Below are 16,080 nucleotides of genomic sequence, written 5' to 3'. Positions count from 1 at the left end.
GTGACACCTGAACAAACCCTGTCCCTCCACAGCTCCGGGAGCCCGCGCCGAGGCAGGGGAAGGAGAAGGACCCTCGCTCCGTCGGTCGGCGAAGCGCCCCTCGGCTTCCAGAGGCGGGCTGAGGGCCGAGCCCCCCGCCACCTGCGAACGAGGGGAGGGAACGGGCACGGCTCGCGCCCGCGCTGAAGCAGCGCTGCCAGGGCTGTAACATCCACCAGGAAGATTTTAATTCCCTTTAACATCGGGGTTTGGGAGGTGGGGGAACCGGCTGGGTAAGCTTTCGCCTGCAGTAATTAGAGGGACAAGGGTAACGAGAAGATAAGGACAGAAGTGCCCTCTCTGTGGAACCTCAACCCCGGGATTGAAGTCCTGTTGGTAGCGTTGCCGTCCTCCTCAAAGGCTGTCTTGATGTGAGCAGAGGGCGTCTGGGCACCTTCAGAGCCCAGGGGAATTTTGTCCGTAGGCACTTCTGAGCCGGGGGTCGCTGAGCGATGCTGCTCCACGGGGCATCTCCTGCTGCCTCCGCTCTGGGGACCTCCGGGAGGTTCCTTCTCATCGTCTCGGCCAGCGGCAAGTCTGCGGGGCTGCTCCTCGCGAGGGGGCTCACGGGAAGCAGAGAGGCTTTACCCCATTGCACCGTGTCGGGAGGAGAGGGGAGACGGGACATCAGCATGGAAAAGAGGTGCAAAGAGAGGGGAAAAAAAACCCCTGAACGGAGCGCCCTGCACCCCCGGGAGAGCCCAGTCTGCCTTTGCACCATCCCCGCTGAGCATCCCTCCTCTCCCGCTACCCGACCGTGCTGGATGCGAGCAGCAGCATCCATCCCAGGTTACCTTCTGGCTCTCCCTTTCCAAATCTAATTAACGAGGCAGCTCTTGAAACCCTTCTACATTCAGCGCAGGTCCAAAAGCCACCGGCAGGTCCTAGAGGTGGAGCTCAGGGGGTGGTTATGCTGATTACAGACGCAGGGGAAAGGGTTGCAGCCCCAGCAATCGGCAGCCTAAGGTGGAAACCAGCCCTTCCAGGAAAAAGAGAAAAGCTGGGAAACCACTTTGCCTCTTTTCCTACCTCAATCCGACACACCCGCTGGCAAGACAAGCTAACGGGTGACCCTCTTTCCAAACGTGTGCTCCTCTTACGGGAGCCCACGAGAAGAACCCGAAACCACGACTCCTCCTCCCTGTATTCTTTGCTTTCATTTCTCCTGCAACCGAATAAGTGAACAAAAGGACGTCAGATCGGTTCTTTCAATTTGGCTTATAAAAAAACCCCAACAAACCCCAAAATAGTCTGGGTGTGAACTTCTCTCTCAAGCTTCAGGATTTACTGTCACTTTATAAACCCCTGAAAATCGGAGTTTATCACAGGAGACTCCTGACACCACCGTCACGAGCAGTGCTGCCTATCTTCCCCGGGATTGTTTAACCAGGAACCTTCTCGTCATCAGGGTAGGTTTCACGAATACTATACAGGTGAATAAAAAAATACATAAATTCTCTTTGAACAAGAATCCCAAGTCCAGGCATGTGGAAGGCTGCGGTGCAGGGACCGGCGCGGGCAGGAGGTCCCCGAGTCCCTCACGAGTGATGGCTGTTGATCAGGCTGCGGAGCTGCTTGGCCACGGTGTCTATCAGCTTCTGCTTATCCCTCTCGTTTTTCCGAAACTGGGCAAAAACGTTGTTTTTTCTGCTCGTGTCTCTCATCCTGCGCAGAGCAGAAACAGGTTATGGCACAGGTATCGCTGCCCGACGTTGCACCCAAGCCCCGCGAAGGAACCGCACGTCAAGTGCCCGTACTCGGGCTCTGACAGAGAGGGGACCGCATCTAAAGGCTCCACCCCAATTTTTACCCCATTTTTCTGCAAAGACAGGCGTACCAAGCCATGTGGAGGATTGACACCGGTTGCATTTTTGCTTTAAACCCCGCAAATCCAAATCAACGTCACCGTAGGGTCTACCCCTAACGCCAAAAGGCACGAAACCCTAAAGCCAAACAGCTTTTGCTACGTCCCCACGTCACCTTCTGAAGTGGCAAACGACCACGCTGTAGTATTAGGAGGAAAGTGAAAAATTAGCATCGAATCCACAGCATTAAGGCTTCTTATTTGAAGTGGTGCATTGCATGGGGCCAAGAGATGCAGCTTTTGTGGCAGCCATAAAGGTTTGGAGCTGTTAATTTGAAAATACTATACAATATTATGTAAAATAATCTATATGAAAGGAAGGAGCCCAGCCCCGGTTTCCTCAATTTAAAAAATCTCCTTGAGATTTGTGGGCTTTTTTAAAATTACATTGAATCCATGAAGTAGCGCACTGGTCTCCACGAGGTCTCCAAAAAAGCAGAGACAAGACGAGCGGGTGGTGGGACGGGACCTGAAAGCGAAGCTGCTGCGGCTCCATCTCTCTGCCACGCCAAGCTGGGGGGTCATGCACGCTGGCATTCGCGGAGGCGTATTTTCAGGGGGGGTGTGCAGGTCTCCTCGTGAGCTTTAGGCAGGCAGGGCACGTGCTGGGAAGGGAAACCACCCCACGAGGGGCAGCCCTTCACCAGCTCCTGAAGGTATCAGCCTCAACATCCAACCCGCTGGTTCTCAGCCGGCACCGCTTTTTTGTAATACCACAGTTTGTCCATGATTTTCTCAGTAAATCAGATCTGGCAGAGGCAGATGGCTTTGGGCGAGTCACAGAAGCCTCCGTTTTCGGCTTCGGGGACCTAAGTGAAGCATTAAAGTGACGGACACAGTGCTGAGAGTCCCTGGGAAGTTGGCCCCTTATCAAACCGGGGCGGGGGGGGTGTGTGTTTGAGTTAACCGAGCACAAATCAAACCTCTTGAAACTTATTTACCCGACTGAAAAAAAAATTCTAAGGTTTTTTCATGCTTCAATCTTCCTAAAAAGAGCCAAAGGGAATCTGAAATGTTCCCAAAAACATCCAGCTTGGAACTGGAAGCAAGGATAACAACTTCATCCCAAAGGCTAATTTGCTAAAGTTACAAGTGCCCAAAGACACGGGATTACAATCGAGCTGCTTTCCCAACAGTAACAGGATAGCTTGGAGCACTTCTCCTCAGCAAAGTAAGTTGGGTTTTTACTTTTTTTCTTTCTCTACTTTGTTTTAAACCAAAGCAGGTTGCCAGCCGCTCCGCTGCAGAACCACGGAGCGATCACGCCGACGGGAAGCAGAGTTTTGGAGTCGCGCAGGGTAGAGCTGCCCCAGTACCGTGAATTTTCGAGATACCCATCCTCCCGTGGGACACCGGACGGCTCCAGCGGGTCTCAAAGCACTTTACCAGCAAGGCTGAGAGCTCTGCTTCTATCTCACAGGCCACGCAGGGACATCTTGCAGAAACCTCCACCCAGCGCTGTGGCCATCGCTCCATCGCTGCCTCCTGCACTTACCCCCAGGGAACAGCAGAGCATCCTCTGCCCTAAGAGCCCTCTCATCCTGCGCCTCCTCAGAGCCATCTCCGATCCCGTGGGACCCGTTCAGGCCCGTGAAACTTCAGGGTTTTGAAGCAACACACGTTGTACGCAAGAGAACTTTGGCACAGGGTTGAATTCGAAAGGGATTGCATGGATAAAGCTACGGGGTCAGGATGGAAAAGCAGTCAGAGCACTGGTCCCACAACAAACCCACGCAGGTGGATCTGTTTAGCTGGGGACAAGTGTCTGGGAGGGATGGGAGCTGCTGGTATCTCCAGCCACCGCGTGAAGGTAGAGGCACTAAGCTATTAAGTATTATGAATGGATGGAGTTGCTACAGGACACCGAATCCGGCAGAATTTGGGTTGCGCTGCGCCACGAGCGGCCGCATCCTTGGGCGAGGCTGAGCTTGCAGATCTGCTCGAGGAGACCACGCTGGCTCCCGTCCCGCCGTCGCAGCCCTGCAGACGGACACGGAGCCGACACCGTGTGGCCGGTGTCACAGGCGCTCGGCAACGCCAGCCTGTCTCTTTGCCGGCATTTGGCTGTAGGAAGCACCGGGTCCCTGATCAAGGGGGGGTCATCCAGCCTCCAGGAAGATCAGGTGTGAAAGCGGGAGGCAGTGCTTTCGAGCAGCTAAGCAGCTCTTTGGAGGACCGACACTTTTGTGTCTTTAACCGTGCGCCTGCAGAGCCCTGGGACGACCGAGCCCGGTTTTGTAACGTGGTCCCTGTGCGTTAGCGCGTGAATTAAATTAAGAGGAAGGGAAAGAGAGAGCTCAGCGCTGTCCCCACCCCTGTCAACAAACACCACCTTCAACAGAGCCAAGCTTTGTTTAAATTAATCTATAAGAAAAAAAAAGCAACGGAGTAAAAGCTCCTCTTTTAGCTCTAATTAGTGCATTTGAGACGATAAAGTTACCGGAGGGAACCGTTTCAAAGACAGCTTGCATTTAGATCATTTAGTGCTCCATTTAAATCAAACAATAAAGTCACTGCGAGGTGAGGGTAAAAGCCCAAGCAAGCAGCATACTTACACTCGTGATATCCTATGAGAGATGTGTGATTAGGAAAAGAGATAATGGTGAAAACAGGTTACAAAAGGAACCAGCGGATCAGAATTTCAGGTCGCCTTCTCGGCAAAGCTCGGCTGCCTACGGAGAGGGCTGGGGAGGCGGGCTGGGAGCACGGCGGGGAGCGGACGTGCCTGAAGCTACGGCCAGGTCGGCGCAGAGTCTCGGGGGAGCTGGAGCTGGTGGATGATGGATGGAGACTCCCCAAAGGGCCTGAAGCCCGACTGGGGAGAGGGCAGAGCCCGCCGGAGCACGCAGGCGATGCCATGCCACGAGGATGCGGGAGACGCAAGAGCCAACGCGGTGACTCCACCGGGGCTGCCACCGGCAAGCAAATCGGATAAATAAAAAAGATTGACCTTCAGAGGAGAGCCCTTTTGGGGAGAAGGCTGGCAAGCCAAGCTGGGGTTTGTGGCTGTTTAACACCACCACCGAGCACGGCTGCTGCGCGCTCGCGTGTACCTGGGGGAAACGGGCCAGGGAGCAGAGAGCTGCCCTCCTGCTGTCCCACTGCCTGCCATGGAGCCCAGCTCACTGCCTGCTCCTAATTCCCTGGCTCTTCCAGCTGCTCCATGTCCGAGCTCTCAGATTTTTGATAGCTCTCTATTTTACCAAGCCCTGAATACACCGCACGCTTTTCCGTCAGGGATGTCAGGTTGCGAGTACGTTGCGAACTAACACAAGGTATTACACAGCACATACCAATACGCACCTAAAACCAGTGCTGTAACGCATACAAGTACTTTACACGCAGCAACCACCTAAGCTCAGTCCCTGGGTACCATACTGATAACATTTGGGTGTCACGAGTCGCTGTGAAATCAGCTACTCTCTGTGGGAGAGGAGGCAGTGCGGTTACGTGGACCCCAGGTAACACAGATGCAGCTCCAAGGCTCAGAAACACACCAAGGTCAGGCCTCTAAAAGCGTAGCCCCAACTCTAAACTAGTCAGCTCCTCCTCTGCAAGCCACGGAGACAGAGAGGTCCTACAAAAACCAACTTAAACTCCTCCCCAGGGCCTGATTTTATAGTAAGCCTAACCAAACCCAACTGCAACGTGCTTATCCTGCCCGCTCCTCCACGCAAGGCGTAGCAGTGGAGTGCTCATGGCATGAGCTGCTTGGAAAATTATTAATTGTCATCTCTGTCAGGTTACTTCTCTGTCAGATCAGCTGGAAGACAAGCTGTGAGGTCAGATGGCAGCAAAGGGGCAGGAATGGGGCTGATCCTCCCAGTGAGAGCCTGGAGGTCAACAAGAGAAAGGGTCATCTGGGCCACCTCCTGCTACGGGCAGGACGGGTGACTGGTGGCACTTCTCTTCCACGTGCCAAAGGGGTTACCAGCAAAGCGACCCCCCACTCTTTGGGTCTGCAGCAAACACAAGGGCTCTCCCTCCTTGCTGCTGGCTCGCAGGGCCGGCACAAGCCTCCTCGCTGCGCTTCAGGAGGGACCCCAAAGCCTCGCAGGGACCGGGCGGCACGTCCCGGCACCGCTCCTCGGCGCAGCTCCAGGGCTGGGGCTGAAGCTGTGCAAAGCAGGCCAGGTACAGGCTTCGAAGAACCCCCGTCCTCGCTGAGGGCAAGCCCTGGAGCACCCAGCCACCTAAAGACACTGCCCCTGTCCCACAGCTGGGCTTTTACCACTTGATCCCCTCCACGGACCCCACAGAAGGGAGAATACCCCTGCAGGCCGGCAAATCTGAAATTATTTCGGGGGCTGAAGATACACCTCTATGTTGTAAGACAAGGAAAACTCTACTTAAGAGTGAGGCAAAAAGACGGACCCTCAGCCAAGTCAACGCGTTTTGATACCAAACCCGGGAGTCAGCTTAGTGGGATAAACCAGGATTTTTCTCTTTGGACTCCCGCTGTGCCCCCAGGGCTGAAAGCTTTGCTCCCTGGATCACCCAGAGCCTCCTGCTCCCCAGGCTCCTCCGCCCAAGCACCGCCCGTGACGGGATGAGCTGCTAAAACACGCGCCTGCCCAAAGCAAGATGGGGCTGAAAACCCCCGCGGGCGCCCAGCCCCGCACTCACTTTTCCAGCAGGATGAGGGCTGTCGTCGGGTTCACGCGAAGATACTTGCACGTGGGTTGCCCGTAGTCAGCCAAATACGTCGACCAGTCCCACTGGATGAATAGATCTAAGAGCTGCAGCAGCCACGGGAAAGAAAAAAAACAAGAAGAAATCAGATTTTAAAAAGGTGGCGAGAGAGCAGGCGGCTTATCTGAAAACCCCGGGCAGGTGGCACTAACCACTAACAATGGTTTGCAGCCTTTATTAATCTATTTAATAACATTCTGCTAATGTTTAATCGTTATCTTATTCATATTTAACTCAAAATTTATTTTTATTTACTATTAATTTATTTATGGCTATATTCATTTAGCCATAGTACACTCCTGCTATGTTATCACCACTTTGGGGGTGAACCAGCAGTACAGGGAATACGAGGACTGAGACACCCCGAGGAGGTGGGTGGCAAAGAACCCCAGCGCCCTGATGCCCTCAGCTACGGCAGGAGGACACTTTTGGGGTCAAAGGCACCGCAAATTTCATCTCTCCCCAGATAACCCCCGGCATCGATCGAACCACACCACAAGGTTTTCTCATCATGCTTCCTCCATCTCAACATCTTCCAAGCGCTCTGTAAGCGCCTCTAATGACGGGAGCTCCCTGGGGAGGTGTGGGACCCATCCAGGAGCACCGGGGTTTATCTTGGGTAACTGCAGCTGCCAGAGAGGACTGGGAGTCCCAGGTGGTTTCCAGACGTTTATAAGAGAAACCACCAGCCCAGGGGAAGGAAAAAGCAGATGAATTCAGCCGTTTGTGACAGTCCCTGCTCCAGCCCCCCCAAATTTGCACCTGAAGCCCTTCACCTCCACAAAGGAACCCCTCGGTGCCCCATCCCTCCCAACGGATTCAGGTGAGGGACGAAGCAAACTACAGCTTTTTTTTTTAGCTTCCTCAATGAGCTCTTCCACCCCACCTTCCACATCCTTATTTTCCTTAAACCGGGAGCTCCCACGTCTTTCCCAGACGAACACCTCCTCACCCCTAAGAGGACTTGCCTCTCCACCCGCCCGCTAGAGCACAGCTGAGGACGGACGGGACGCGGCCTTCATCTCCATCATCTAGAACAGGTTAATTAAGAGAGGCTGCATTTCCCCCCCCCCCCCCCCCGCCCCCGCCGCAACCTTCTGCCTTGGAGAGCTGTTGTGACCACTCTATTGCGGGACAGGCTGCCAAGCCTGTGGACGTCTTCATCGCCCACGTCTGCGCCTCCCGGCGCCCACCACTGAAGCCCCGAGAAGGAGGACCATCCCGCGGCCAAGCAAAGACCATAGAGGGCTCATTGTCCCCGCGTCTCCATGGTTTTCCTGGAGGCTCCAGCGCTGTTTAACAACACATCCCGCCCCGCCAAGAAGGGGATTTAGCTCCTCCGAGACCTCAAGGTTCAAAACAAAAATGTGCAACAAGATTCTTTTTGACTATGTAGGTCAGGGCAAAGAAAACAAGCTGTCGGGAACAATCCCCCGGGCTGGCGGGGGGGACGGATTAGCCGGGACCTAAGAGGGCTTTTCCAACCCGCGGTCCCGCGCGGCTTTGTACGGCGGGTCCATTGTGTTAACTACAAACCCGAGTTGAACATCATTGGCAGGAGTTTTTTCCAATGGGCACCTTCAAGAGACAACCTTAAATATGATTTCACAGGCTCTTTTCACACAGCACAGCGGGGCCAAAACTCTTCTGTCGGGTTTGCCGGCTGCTGGGGGGAAGCTGCATGGTTGTACAGGCTAAATCGGATCCCCCTCAACGCACCAAAGTCCTCTTGCTGGTGGCCCTGGGGGGCTGAACGTGCCTCTGGCAAACCACAAACAAAGCAGCACGAGTTATCGCCGCAGAAAGGGCACAGCCGGACCGTCAAGGGGCCAGGTAGCCATTCACAGGGAGTGGAAATAAAACCCCAGGAGAAAGGGACAAAAGAAGAACCAAAATAAAGAGGCCAAGATTAGAAGTGGGTTAGGAGAAGATGAAATGAAAAGCGTGGGGAGGTGTTATAAACAGGAGGTTGGCGGGAGGAAAGCAGAAGCTTGGGGAACCGTGCGGGAGCTCAGAGGATGGGTAAGGAAAGAGCTTGGAGAAACCTCCCACGCATGTCTCTGGAAAAGCGCAGCCAAGCCACCACGGGGAGATTTTTAAGCAAAAGTCCGACGAACGACCATCTAGGAGAGCTCAACCTTTGCTCAGAAGCTTGAGCCGACGCTTGCCCTTCCCACCAGGGCCAGGGGACACAGCACACAGCCCTTGGCCTGACAGCCACCCCCGTCCCGCAGCTTTGCTTCGGCTCTGCTCCATCTCCGTTAGACTCAGCTGGGTTGAAGCAACGCAGCTCTCCTGGACGAGGCTGCTGGGCTCTGAGGGCGTTGAAGATGCACCACCACAGCTCCCACTGTGCTGGCATCGGCCTGAAGGGATGGTTGGGGTAAATCAATTTATGGATCTGTTTTAGCAAGGACTTGCTGGAGCAGGTCCAGAGGAGGCCGTGAAAATGGCCAGAGGGCTGGAAGAAGACAGAATCACAGAATGTCAGGGGTGGGAAGGGACCTCTGGAGATCATCCAATCCAACCCCCCTGCCAGAGCAGGACCACCTACACCAGGTCACACAGGAACGCATCCAGGCGGGTTTTGAATGTCTGCAGAGAAGGAGACTCCACAACCTCTCTGGGCAGCCTGTTCCAAAGGCTGAGAGAGCTGGTGTTGTTCAGCCTGGAGAAGGCTCTGGGAGGACCTTAGAGCAGCCTTTCAATATAGAAACGGGGCATACAGGAAAGATGGAGAGAGACTTGTTACTTGTCCTGTAGTGACAGGACGAGGGGCAACAGTTCTAAACTGCAAGAGGGGAGATTGAGATGAGATCTTGGGAAGAAATTCTTCCCTGGGAGGGCGGTGAGGCCCTGGCCCAGGCTGCCCAGAGCAGCTGTGGCTGCCCCCTCCCTGGCAGGGCTCAAGGCCAGGCTGGATGGGGCTGGGAGCGACCTGCTCTGGTGGGAGGTGTCCCTGCCCAGGGCAGGGGGGTGGACCTGGATGGTCTTGAAAGTCCCTTTCAGCCCAAACCCTTCTGTGATTTTACTCTCATCCCTCGCACTGTTCAGGCAGCTCCAGCTGCGTGCATTGCTACAAAAGTGCAACAGGTACATTTGAGGGGAACCCCAGTGACCTGGGGGTGCTGGTCGGCAGCCGGCTGGACATGAGCCGGCAGTGTGCCCAGGTGGGCAAGAAGGCCAACAGCCTCCTGGCCTGTGTCAGCCATGGGGTGGCCAGCAGGAGCAGGGAGGGGATCGTGCCCCTGGACTGGGCACTGGTGAGGCCGCCCCTCGAATGGTGGGTGCAGTTTTGGGCCCCTCCCTGCAAGAAGGACATGGAGGGGCTGGAGCGTGTCCGGAGAAGGGCAACGGAGCTGGTGAGGGGTCTGGAGAACAGGTCTGTGAGGAGCGGCTGAGGGAACTGGGGGTGTTCAGTCTGGAGAAGAGGAGGCTGAGGGGAGACCTCATCGCTCTCTGCAACTGCCTGAAGGGAGGTTGTGGTGAGGTGGGGGTCGGTCTCTTCTCCCAAGAAGCAAGCGACAGGACAAGACAAAATGCCCTCAAGTTGCACCAGGGGAGGTTTAGATTGGACATTAGGAAGAATTTCTTCACTGAACGTGTTGTCCAGCACTGGGACAGGCTGCCCAGGGCAGTGGTGGAGTCACCATGAGGCATTTAAAAGACATGTAGAGGTGGTGCTGAGGGACACGGCTTAGTGGTGGGCTTGGCAGTGCTGGGTTAATGCTTGGACTCGATGATCTCAAAGGCCTTTTCCAGTCTAAACGATTCTATGACTCTAAACGAGCCCCATCCTCAATGTGCCCCCACCCCGGGCTGGACCTTCCCCGAGTGCCAGGAGATCCAGAGTCTCCCCGGCCGGCTCACGACAGTGACGGATAGCCTGTGTATTTTACAACTGTTTGCCCACATCCATCTTGCTGTGAGGAAGGCCCGAGGATAGCCAGGGCTGTCACCTTTGGCCCCCAGCTGCCGCACGGCGCAGGGCATCGCCGGCGTTTTTAGGGCTCTGCCGTGGGTCGTGCTCCGCAGGAGAGAGGTCTTGCAGGAGGAAGCCTGACGGCTCAGGGCAAGCTGTCTCGAAACGATTTATCTGTCACATAAATGTGGTTTTATTGGTTTTACTGTTTAAACTTTTCACCTCTGCTGCTAAATCTGAAAGACTGAAAAAAAAAAAAAAAAAAAGAAAAAAAAAAAAGGAAAGGAAAAACCCGCCTGTGCAGCGGCGCTGGGCCTGCCAGGGGAGATTCCAAATAAAATATGCAAATACCATTAATTCTTCAAACTAGAGTCTCCTTTTCAAGGCTATAAATCAAACTCGACAGGACGTACACTGGGGGGAAAGGAAAAGAAGAAGCAGGGGGGGCAGGGGGAACACAAGAGGAGCTTTTACCGCGATGACATGAAAGCGGAATAAGCTCAGAAAGCGGCGGCCGTGCGGCGTGGGCAGAGCAGGGCTGCGAACCTGCAGCTTCCTGGGGCACGAGAAGCTGCTTCGCTGCAAGAGCGGGGAGAGGTTCATAAAAACGAAGAAATGGAGAATGGCCTGAGAATGCCTCCAAAAGAAAGGTACTGGAAAAAAAAAAAAAGAAAGAGAAGTCTTTTAATACAAATATTTGAGCTCTTTTACTCAAATGGTGATTCAAGAGAGGGCAACCCTGGAAAGAAAGAATTAAAGTGGGAACCAGCTCCCAGTCCTGCCCCAAGATCCCCTTGGAAGGGGCTGAGAAGCACTTTCTCCCCATATCCCTCAGTTCCACCTGAAAAAAACACTTCCTTTTCACTCCCCTCGTAGTATCGCCACCTCAATCTCTTCAAAAACCTAATTTCTTTTCAAAGCAAAGGCACGTTTTCACGGCCCTCGCATCACCTATAGGGAAAGGACGGTTGTGACTTAATCGCACGCTGGTGGCAAAGGGAACGGGGACATCGCAATGACTTTGGCAGCTTCTCCCTCCGGATGCAAAGCGAAGCGGGACAGGGTGTTCTGTCTGACACCAGATGACAGCGCTGAATCTGGATAAAATTCTTCCAGCCAAGCCCGAAATCATGTAAGGGGAATCCGAACCGATTCAAAACACAGTCTGCAAGCTCTGCCAGCGCCCCTGGAACACGATCAAAGAAAGCACCAGCGTTTGCAGGCTTGCACCAGAGTCACAGCGGGCTCTGCACAAACCTGGGAGGTGATGCGAGGTGGCCAGAGATAAAGATGATGGCAGGAAAGGGAGACTCATGTTTTCTAGGGTGAAAATAAACCCACGCAAAAACCCCCTTGTCCTATCTCAGAGACGTCAGGATGATGTTGCAGGGATAACTCCAGATCTGGGATCCTCTCGGCCCCAAGGACCTCTCCTCAAGCTTAAGTGATGAAGGTCAAATGCTATAGCAGGGCAGATGAAAATTCCTGAACTCCCCACTCGTGCAACACCAGGCTCCTCTGTTTTCCTCTTCTCCCTCTTCTGAGCCGATGCAGCACCACTCTGAGCACCCACAAACAGGGATTTGCACCCAAACGCTGCAGGAAAACTCGAGACACACCAAATGCTCTGGGCTCACGGACGAGTCTACTGGAAGAGGAGTGTGATCATCCCCTCTTAGCAGAGGGAAGAGCTTCCTGGGACAGAACCACCACCACACCAGACACTGGAGCAGGAAGCAAAACTCATCTGAATTAAAAGCGAAGAGAAACTGTTCCCACCTGGAGCCGCCCCAAGAGACGAGGGCAGCCTGCAGTCCAGCCCAAAGAGTTTCCAACATCAGCGGCCACAAACAAGTACATTCAAAATAATTTATTTTGGTGAGGTTTCAATTATGCCTCGTGGGAAAGTAATACTGAAGGAGAAAGAAATACTCTAGCCCACGGGGAGACGTGGGTTTGGACAATAGCACTACTAAGAAGAAAAGGCACCAGGAATTGGAACGTGATGCCTGTTCGTTTCCTTGTGAAAGACACGGAGGGTAAAACCACGGCCTAAGTGAAGGCAGGAGCAGATTTATCACGGATTTCACTGGAAACTAGGATTTGCTCTATGTACTGAGCGTACTTTGCGCGCGGGAGTGGAGAGCACCCGCAGCAACCTGATGTTGCACAAGCCAACCTGATGCGCAAGCCAAGGGATTGACACCCACGGCGTGCAGGAGAGGTTAATCTTATTTTAGGTGCTCACCAGACCTGCCTGCAAGAGAGAGACGGACTTCTAGGAGTTACTGTAGATCAGAGAGTGCTGCAGGCTGCTTGGACCCCTCTGTAAGGCACAACAAGTCTACGCTCAAGTGACCCCTCCAGGTCTCCTGGGCAGATGTCCCACCTGGGGCTGCCCTTCCTCCTGAACACTCAAGCTGGAGGGAGGAGAACTGACTCCAAGTTCCTCATCTCACATTTTAACTGGATCGATTTTGCAAGTTAAGGCAGCAATTGTATCTTTCCTTTTTTTTTTTTTTTTTTTCTTGCTTATATCTGCAAAAGTGAAACAGTCCTTGGAAAAAACATAAGAATCTGGAAAGATTTACGGCAGATGGGACAGTATGAAACAGAGAAAGGTTTGAGACCAACAAAGCCCTAATCTGTCCAGTCTGGATTATTTTCAGGTTTGTATTATTGACTGTTTATAGCTTTTTGTATTACTTACACCAGATTTCCAGGGAAAGGTCTCCAGAAAGCTTTTTGCCTGCACTGCATGAGCAGAAAGGTCTTCTGGTTTTGCATCTGCGCGCGTTCATGGGTTATTAGGAGGAAAACTGGCTTTTCACCTGCTTTGAAGTAACACTGCAATTACACGGGTTGACTTTTCTACTGTTTCAGAAGATATTTATTCCAAGGGTCTCATTAAAATCTTAACAAACCCAATTTCACCCCCCAAAAAAAACGTTGTGCTTCTGATGGAAGGTCACTTCCGCACCTAGGGCAAAAACAAAACTCCCTTTTGGGTTAAGTAAGGCTTTGAGGAATCCACCTTCTCCTCCCATCCTGCGACACGAAACCACAAGAAAGAGCCACGAAAGGTTGTTGGGCTTCATGAGAAGCGAGGCAAAGCAGCCCAAGAGCGAAGGGTGGGGACGCTGAGGATTAGCACATCGTGTTACGATGACAGTCTCGAAGACGGCTGGAAAGTCCCCACCAGCTTCGCTCACGCTCCCAGTGACTGCGATGGTGCAGGATCGTGGCTTTAGTCATTCCCTGGAGGCTTGCCCGCAGGGAAGGCTAAACCAAATTCTAGGGAAATCCCAAGTGTCTCTGACCAGCGCAAAGCGCTGCGAGATGCTGCTTGTAAAATAAAAAAAACCCAAAACCCAACCAAAACAACAAGGCATGAAAATTATTTGGTACAAAACCACTGGGATTTCAATGGTTCAGAATCAAATCAGTCGGTTCAAGCGATAACTGCCCAGACAGGAGATTTTATGAACGGCCAAAAGAACACAAGGGGAGCTCGGCCCTGCTGGATTCAGTAGCCAACTGGCGCTCATAAAAATAAGTATTTAGACTCATCAAATCCTCCACGCAGGTTCACGAGTTTGCCTGGTGCTTTCCACCCAGAGAAGACGACCGTATTTCTACCCCCCAGACCCTACAATCTGCGTAAGACAAAGAGACAATACTGGGCAGCAGCCAAGAGAAATGAAAGAGCCTCGGAAGACCGTTCTCCAGGGACCGCTATTGAATAACACTTTGCGTTTCCATTGAACCACCACAAAGGGGGATTCATTCCCCAAGCAAAGATGTCTCCTTTACAAGCATCCCCCCGGTCGCCTCTCCAGCTCAGATCTACGGTGGGCACATCCAAGAGGTGCACCCATCGCTCTGCCCGGCGAGGAGGGAGCCTGGCTAAACGCTCGGGGTCAGCATCTGAGGTGACGGGAGCTGAATTTGGGCTGCAATGCTCGGCAAGCGTGCAGCTTCTAGATAAGCATGCTTAGAAGCGGTTTTGAAGCTGTTACGGGGAGCAGAAGCTGGATTTGCTAACGGTACCAGACCCCCTGCCCTGTGGTCGGGAGATGACAGCACCGTGCCCGCAGGTACCCCTCGTATACACAGAAAACACCTTCTCTGCTGCTATAGTCCGGGTGCACAGAGCCTCGTGCATTTATCTGGCCCGCCCTGCCTGACCCACGCTTCAAAATCAGTGGCTCTGAAGAAAACGTTGAGAAATAACAGGGAAAAAAAACCCCAAATCTCGGCGGCAGGTCAGGATGCTTGAGTAAGGGAGGAGTTAACAAGAGCACAAAAGAAGCACAAACCCCCCTAAACACCGGAAAGTGGGCTGAGAAGGGGGAAAAGCAGCAGTCCTCCTGTAGCCTATAGACACACCACCTGCATCACCGACCCTACAGAATCAGAGGGGAAAAAAAAATCACTTTAAATGCCCCCTTTCTAGGGGAAAACATTCCCAATTAATCCACAGAGCAGGTATTCGCAGCCAGAAAGCGTTTTGGCCAGGAGGGGTTAATGCTCCCCATCTGCTGACAGTTCAGCAGCAAATCTAGGTACCTCCAGAGTGATCAGGGTCTGCCCAGAAGACAACTGAGCCACCTCTCCCCATAAATACAGCCCCTCTTGGTGCCCCCGGCGTGATGGCCAGATACGCCGGTGAGGGATGTTTTCCCTCCTGGGGGGGTTCCCACTGGCAGTGGGGAGGCAGGGCCAGGTGAGCCTGTCTGAGCCCAACATTTGGGGTCTCTCCTTTCCACGGTACAAGAAAGCCACGATATTTCAATTAAACCGCCCCCGGGTGTCCCTAAAGGCGCCGGCATCGCTCTCCCCGAGCCCCGCCGCCCGGCACTCGCCGGGCACCAAACCTCTCACCGCGGGGCCAGCACGCCACCATTATTTCTCCTACTGCTCCGCTGATGCCGAGCCCTCTGCAAAGTTGCATTTTTCTTTTGTTTACGCATCAAAAAAGGGCATAAAAAAAGCCAAAAAAAAAAAAAAAAGTCCCCCCCCCAAAAAAAAAAGCGGTGACCTCTCGCTAACCCCAGCCGGGCTATGCGAAGCTGTCGCTGCCTTCACCTCCGAGTGAACTTTCAGATTATCTCAGACAAGATTCACCTTGCGTTGAACTTGTACCCCGCGCGGCAGCCCACAGTCACGTAACCTTGATTAAACATCGCAGCGCCACGCGGCTATAAATTTAACGAGCGTTATCGGCGCGCTTCCTCCCGCCGTCCTCGGGCAGGGGGAGCGATGGAAACGCCGGGAGCCGCCGGGACCCAGCCCGGTGTGCACCGGCACGGGCAGGAGACGGAGAAGCAGCTCTTTGAGGGAACGGGAGGGAGACAGAGCAGCTCCTGCGCTGTCCTCTGCTCCTGTGCGTGCGACGAGTTGTGTACGGGCTCCGCAAGAGCGAGCGGCTCGGGGCGCCCACCGCGAGCGGGGGTGACCCGTGGGCGGCAGGCACGGCTTTCTGCTCAAAAAGCTCGAGAAAAAGCAAAAAAGAAAAGGGCAACGAGGTGCGTTAAGGGGTCCAGCGGTCCCTTCCCCCAGC

At 53.7% G+C, this 16,080-nt stretch overlaps 1 protein-coding gene across 5 annotated transcripts in view; it reads right to left on the bottom strand.

Moving 5' to 3' along the window:
- Positions 1-1,577: 1,577 nt before the first annotated feature.
- EXOC6B (exocyst complex component 6B) overlaps positions 1,578-16,080 on the bottom strand; it is a 306,693-nt gene continuing 292,190 nt past the window's right edge. For 3 of the 5 annotated variants that reach the window (XM_086463893.1, XM_086463894.1, XM_086463896.1), the window contains 2 exons: positions 6,530-6,642; positions 1,578-1,704 (listed from right to left, as the gene is read on the bottom strand). In XM_086463893.1, coding sequence (XP_086320019.1) covers positions 1,578-1,704; positions 6,530-6,642 — 240 coding nt within the window. Of the gene's footprint in view, positions 1,705-4,458; positions 4,471-6,529; positions 6,643-16,080 lie in introns of all 5 variants that reach the window. The other 2 variants (XM_086463895.1, XM_086463897.1) reach the window with 1 other exon arrangement.

Source organism: Leptosomus discolor, chromosome 4 (genome assembly GCF_034619465.1).
Source record: "Leptosomus discolor isolate bLepDis1 chromosome 4, bLepDis1.hap2, whole genome shotgun sequence".
Lineage (NCBI taxonomy): Eukaryota > Metazoa > Chordata > Aves > Leptosomiformes > Leptosomidae > Leptosomus > Leptosomus discolor.
This window is presented reverse-complemented; position numbering and strand designations above follow the sequence as displayed.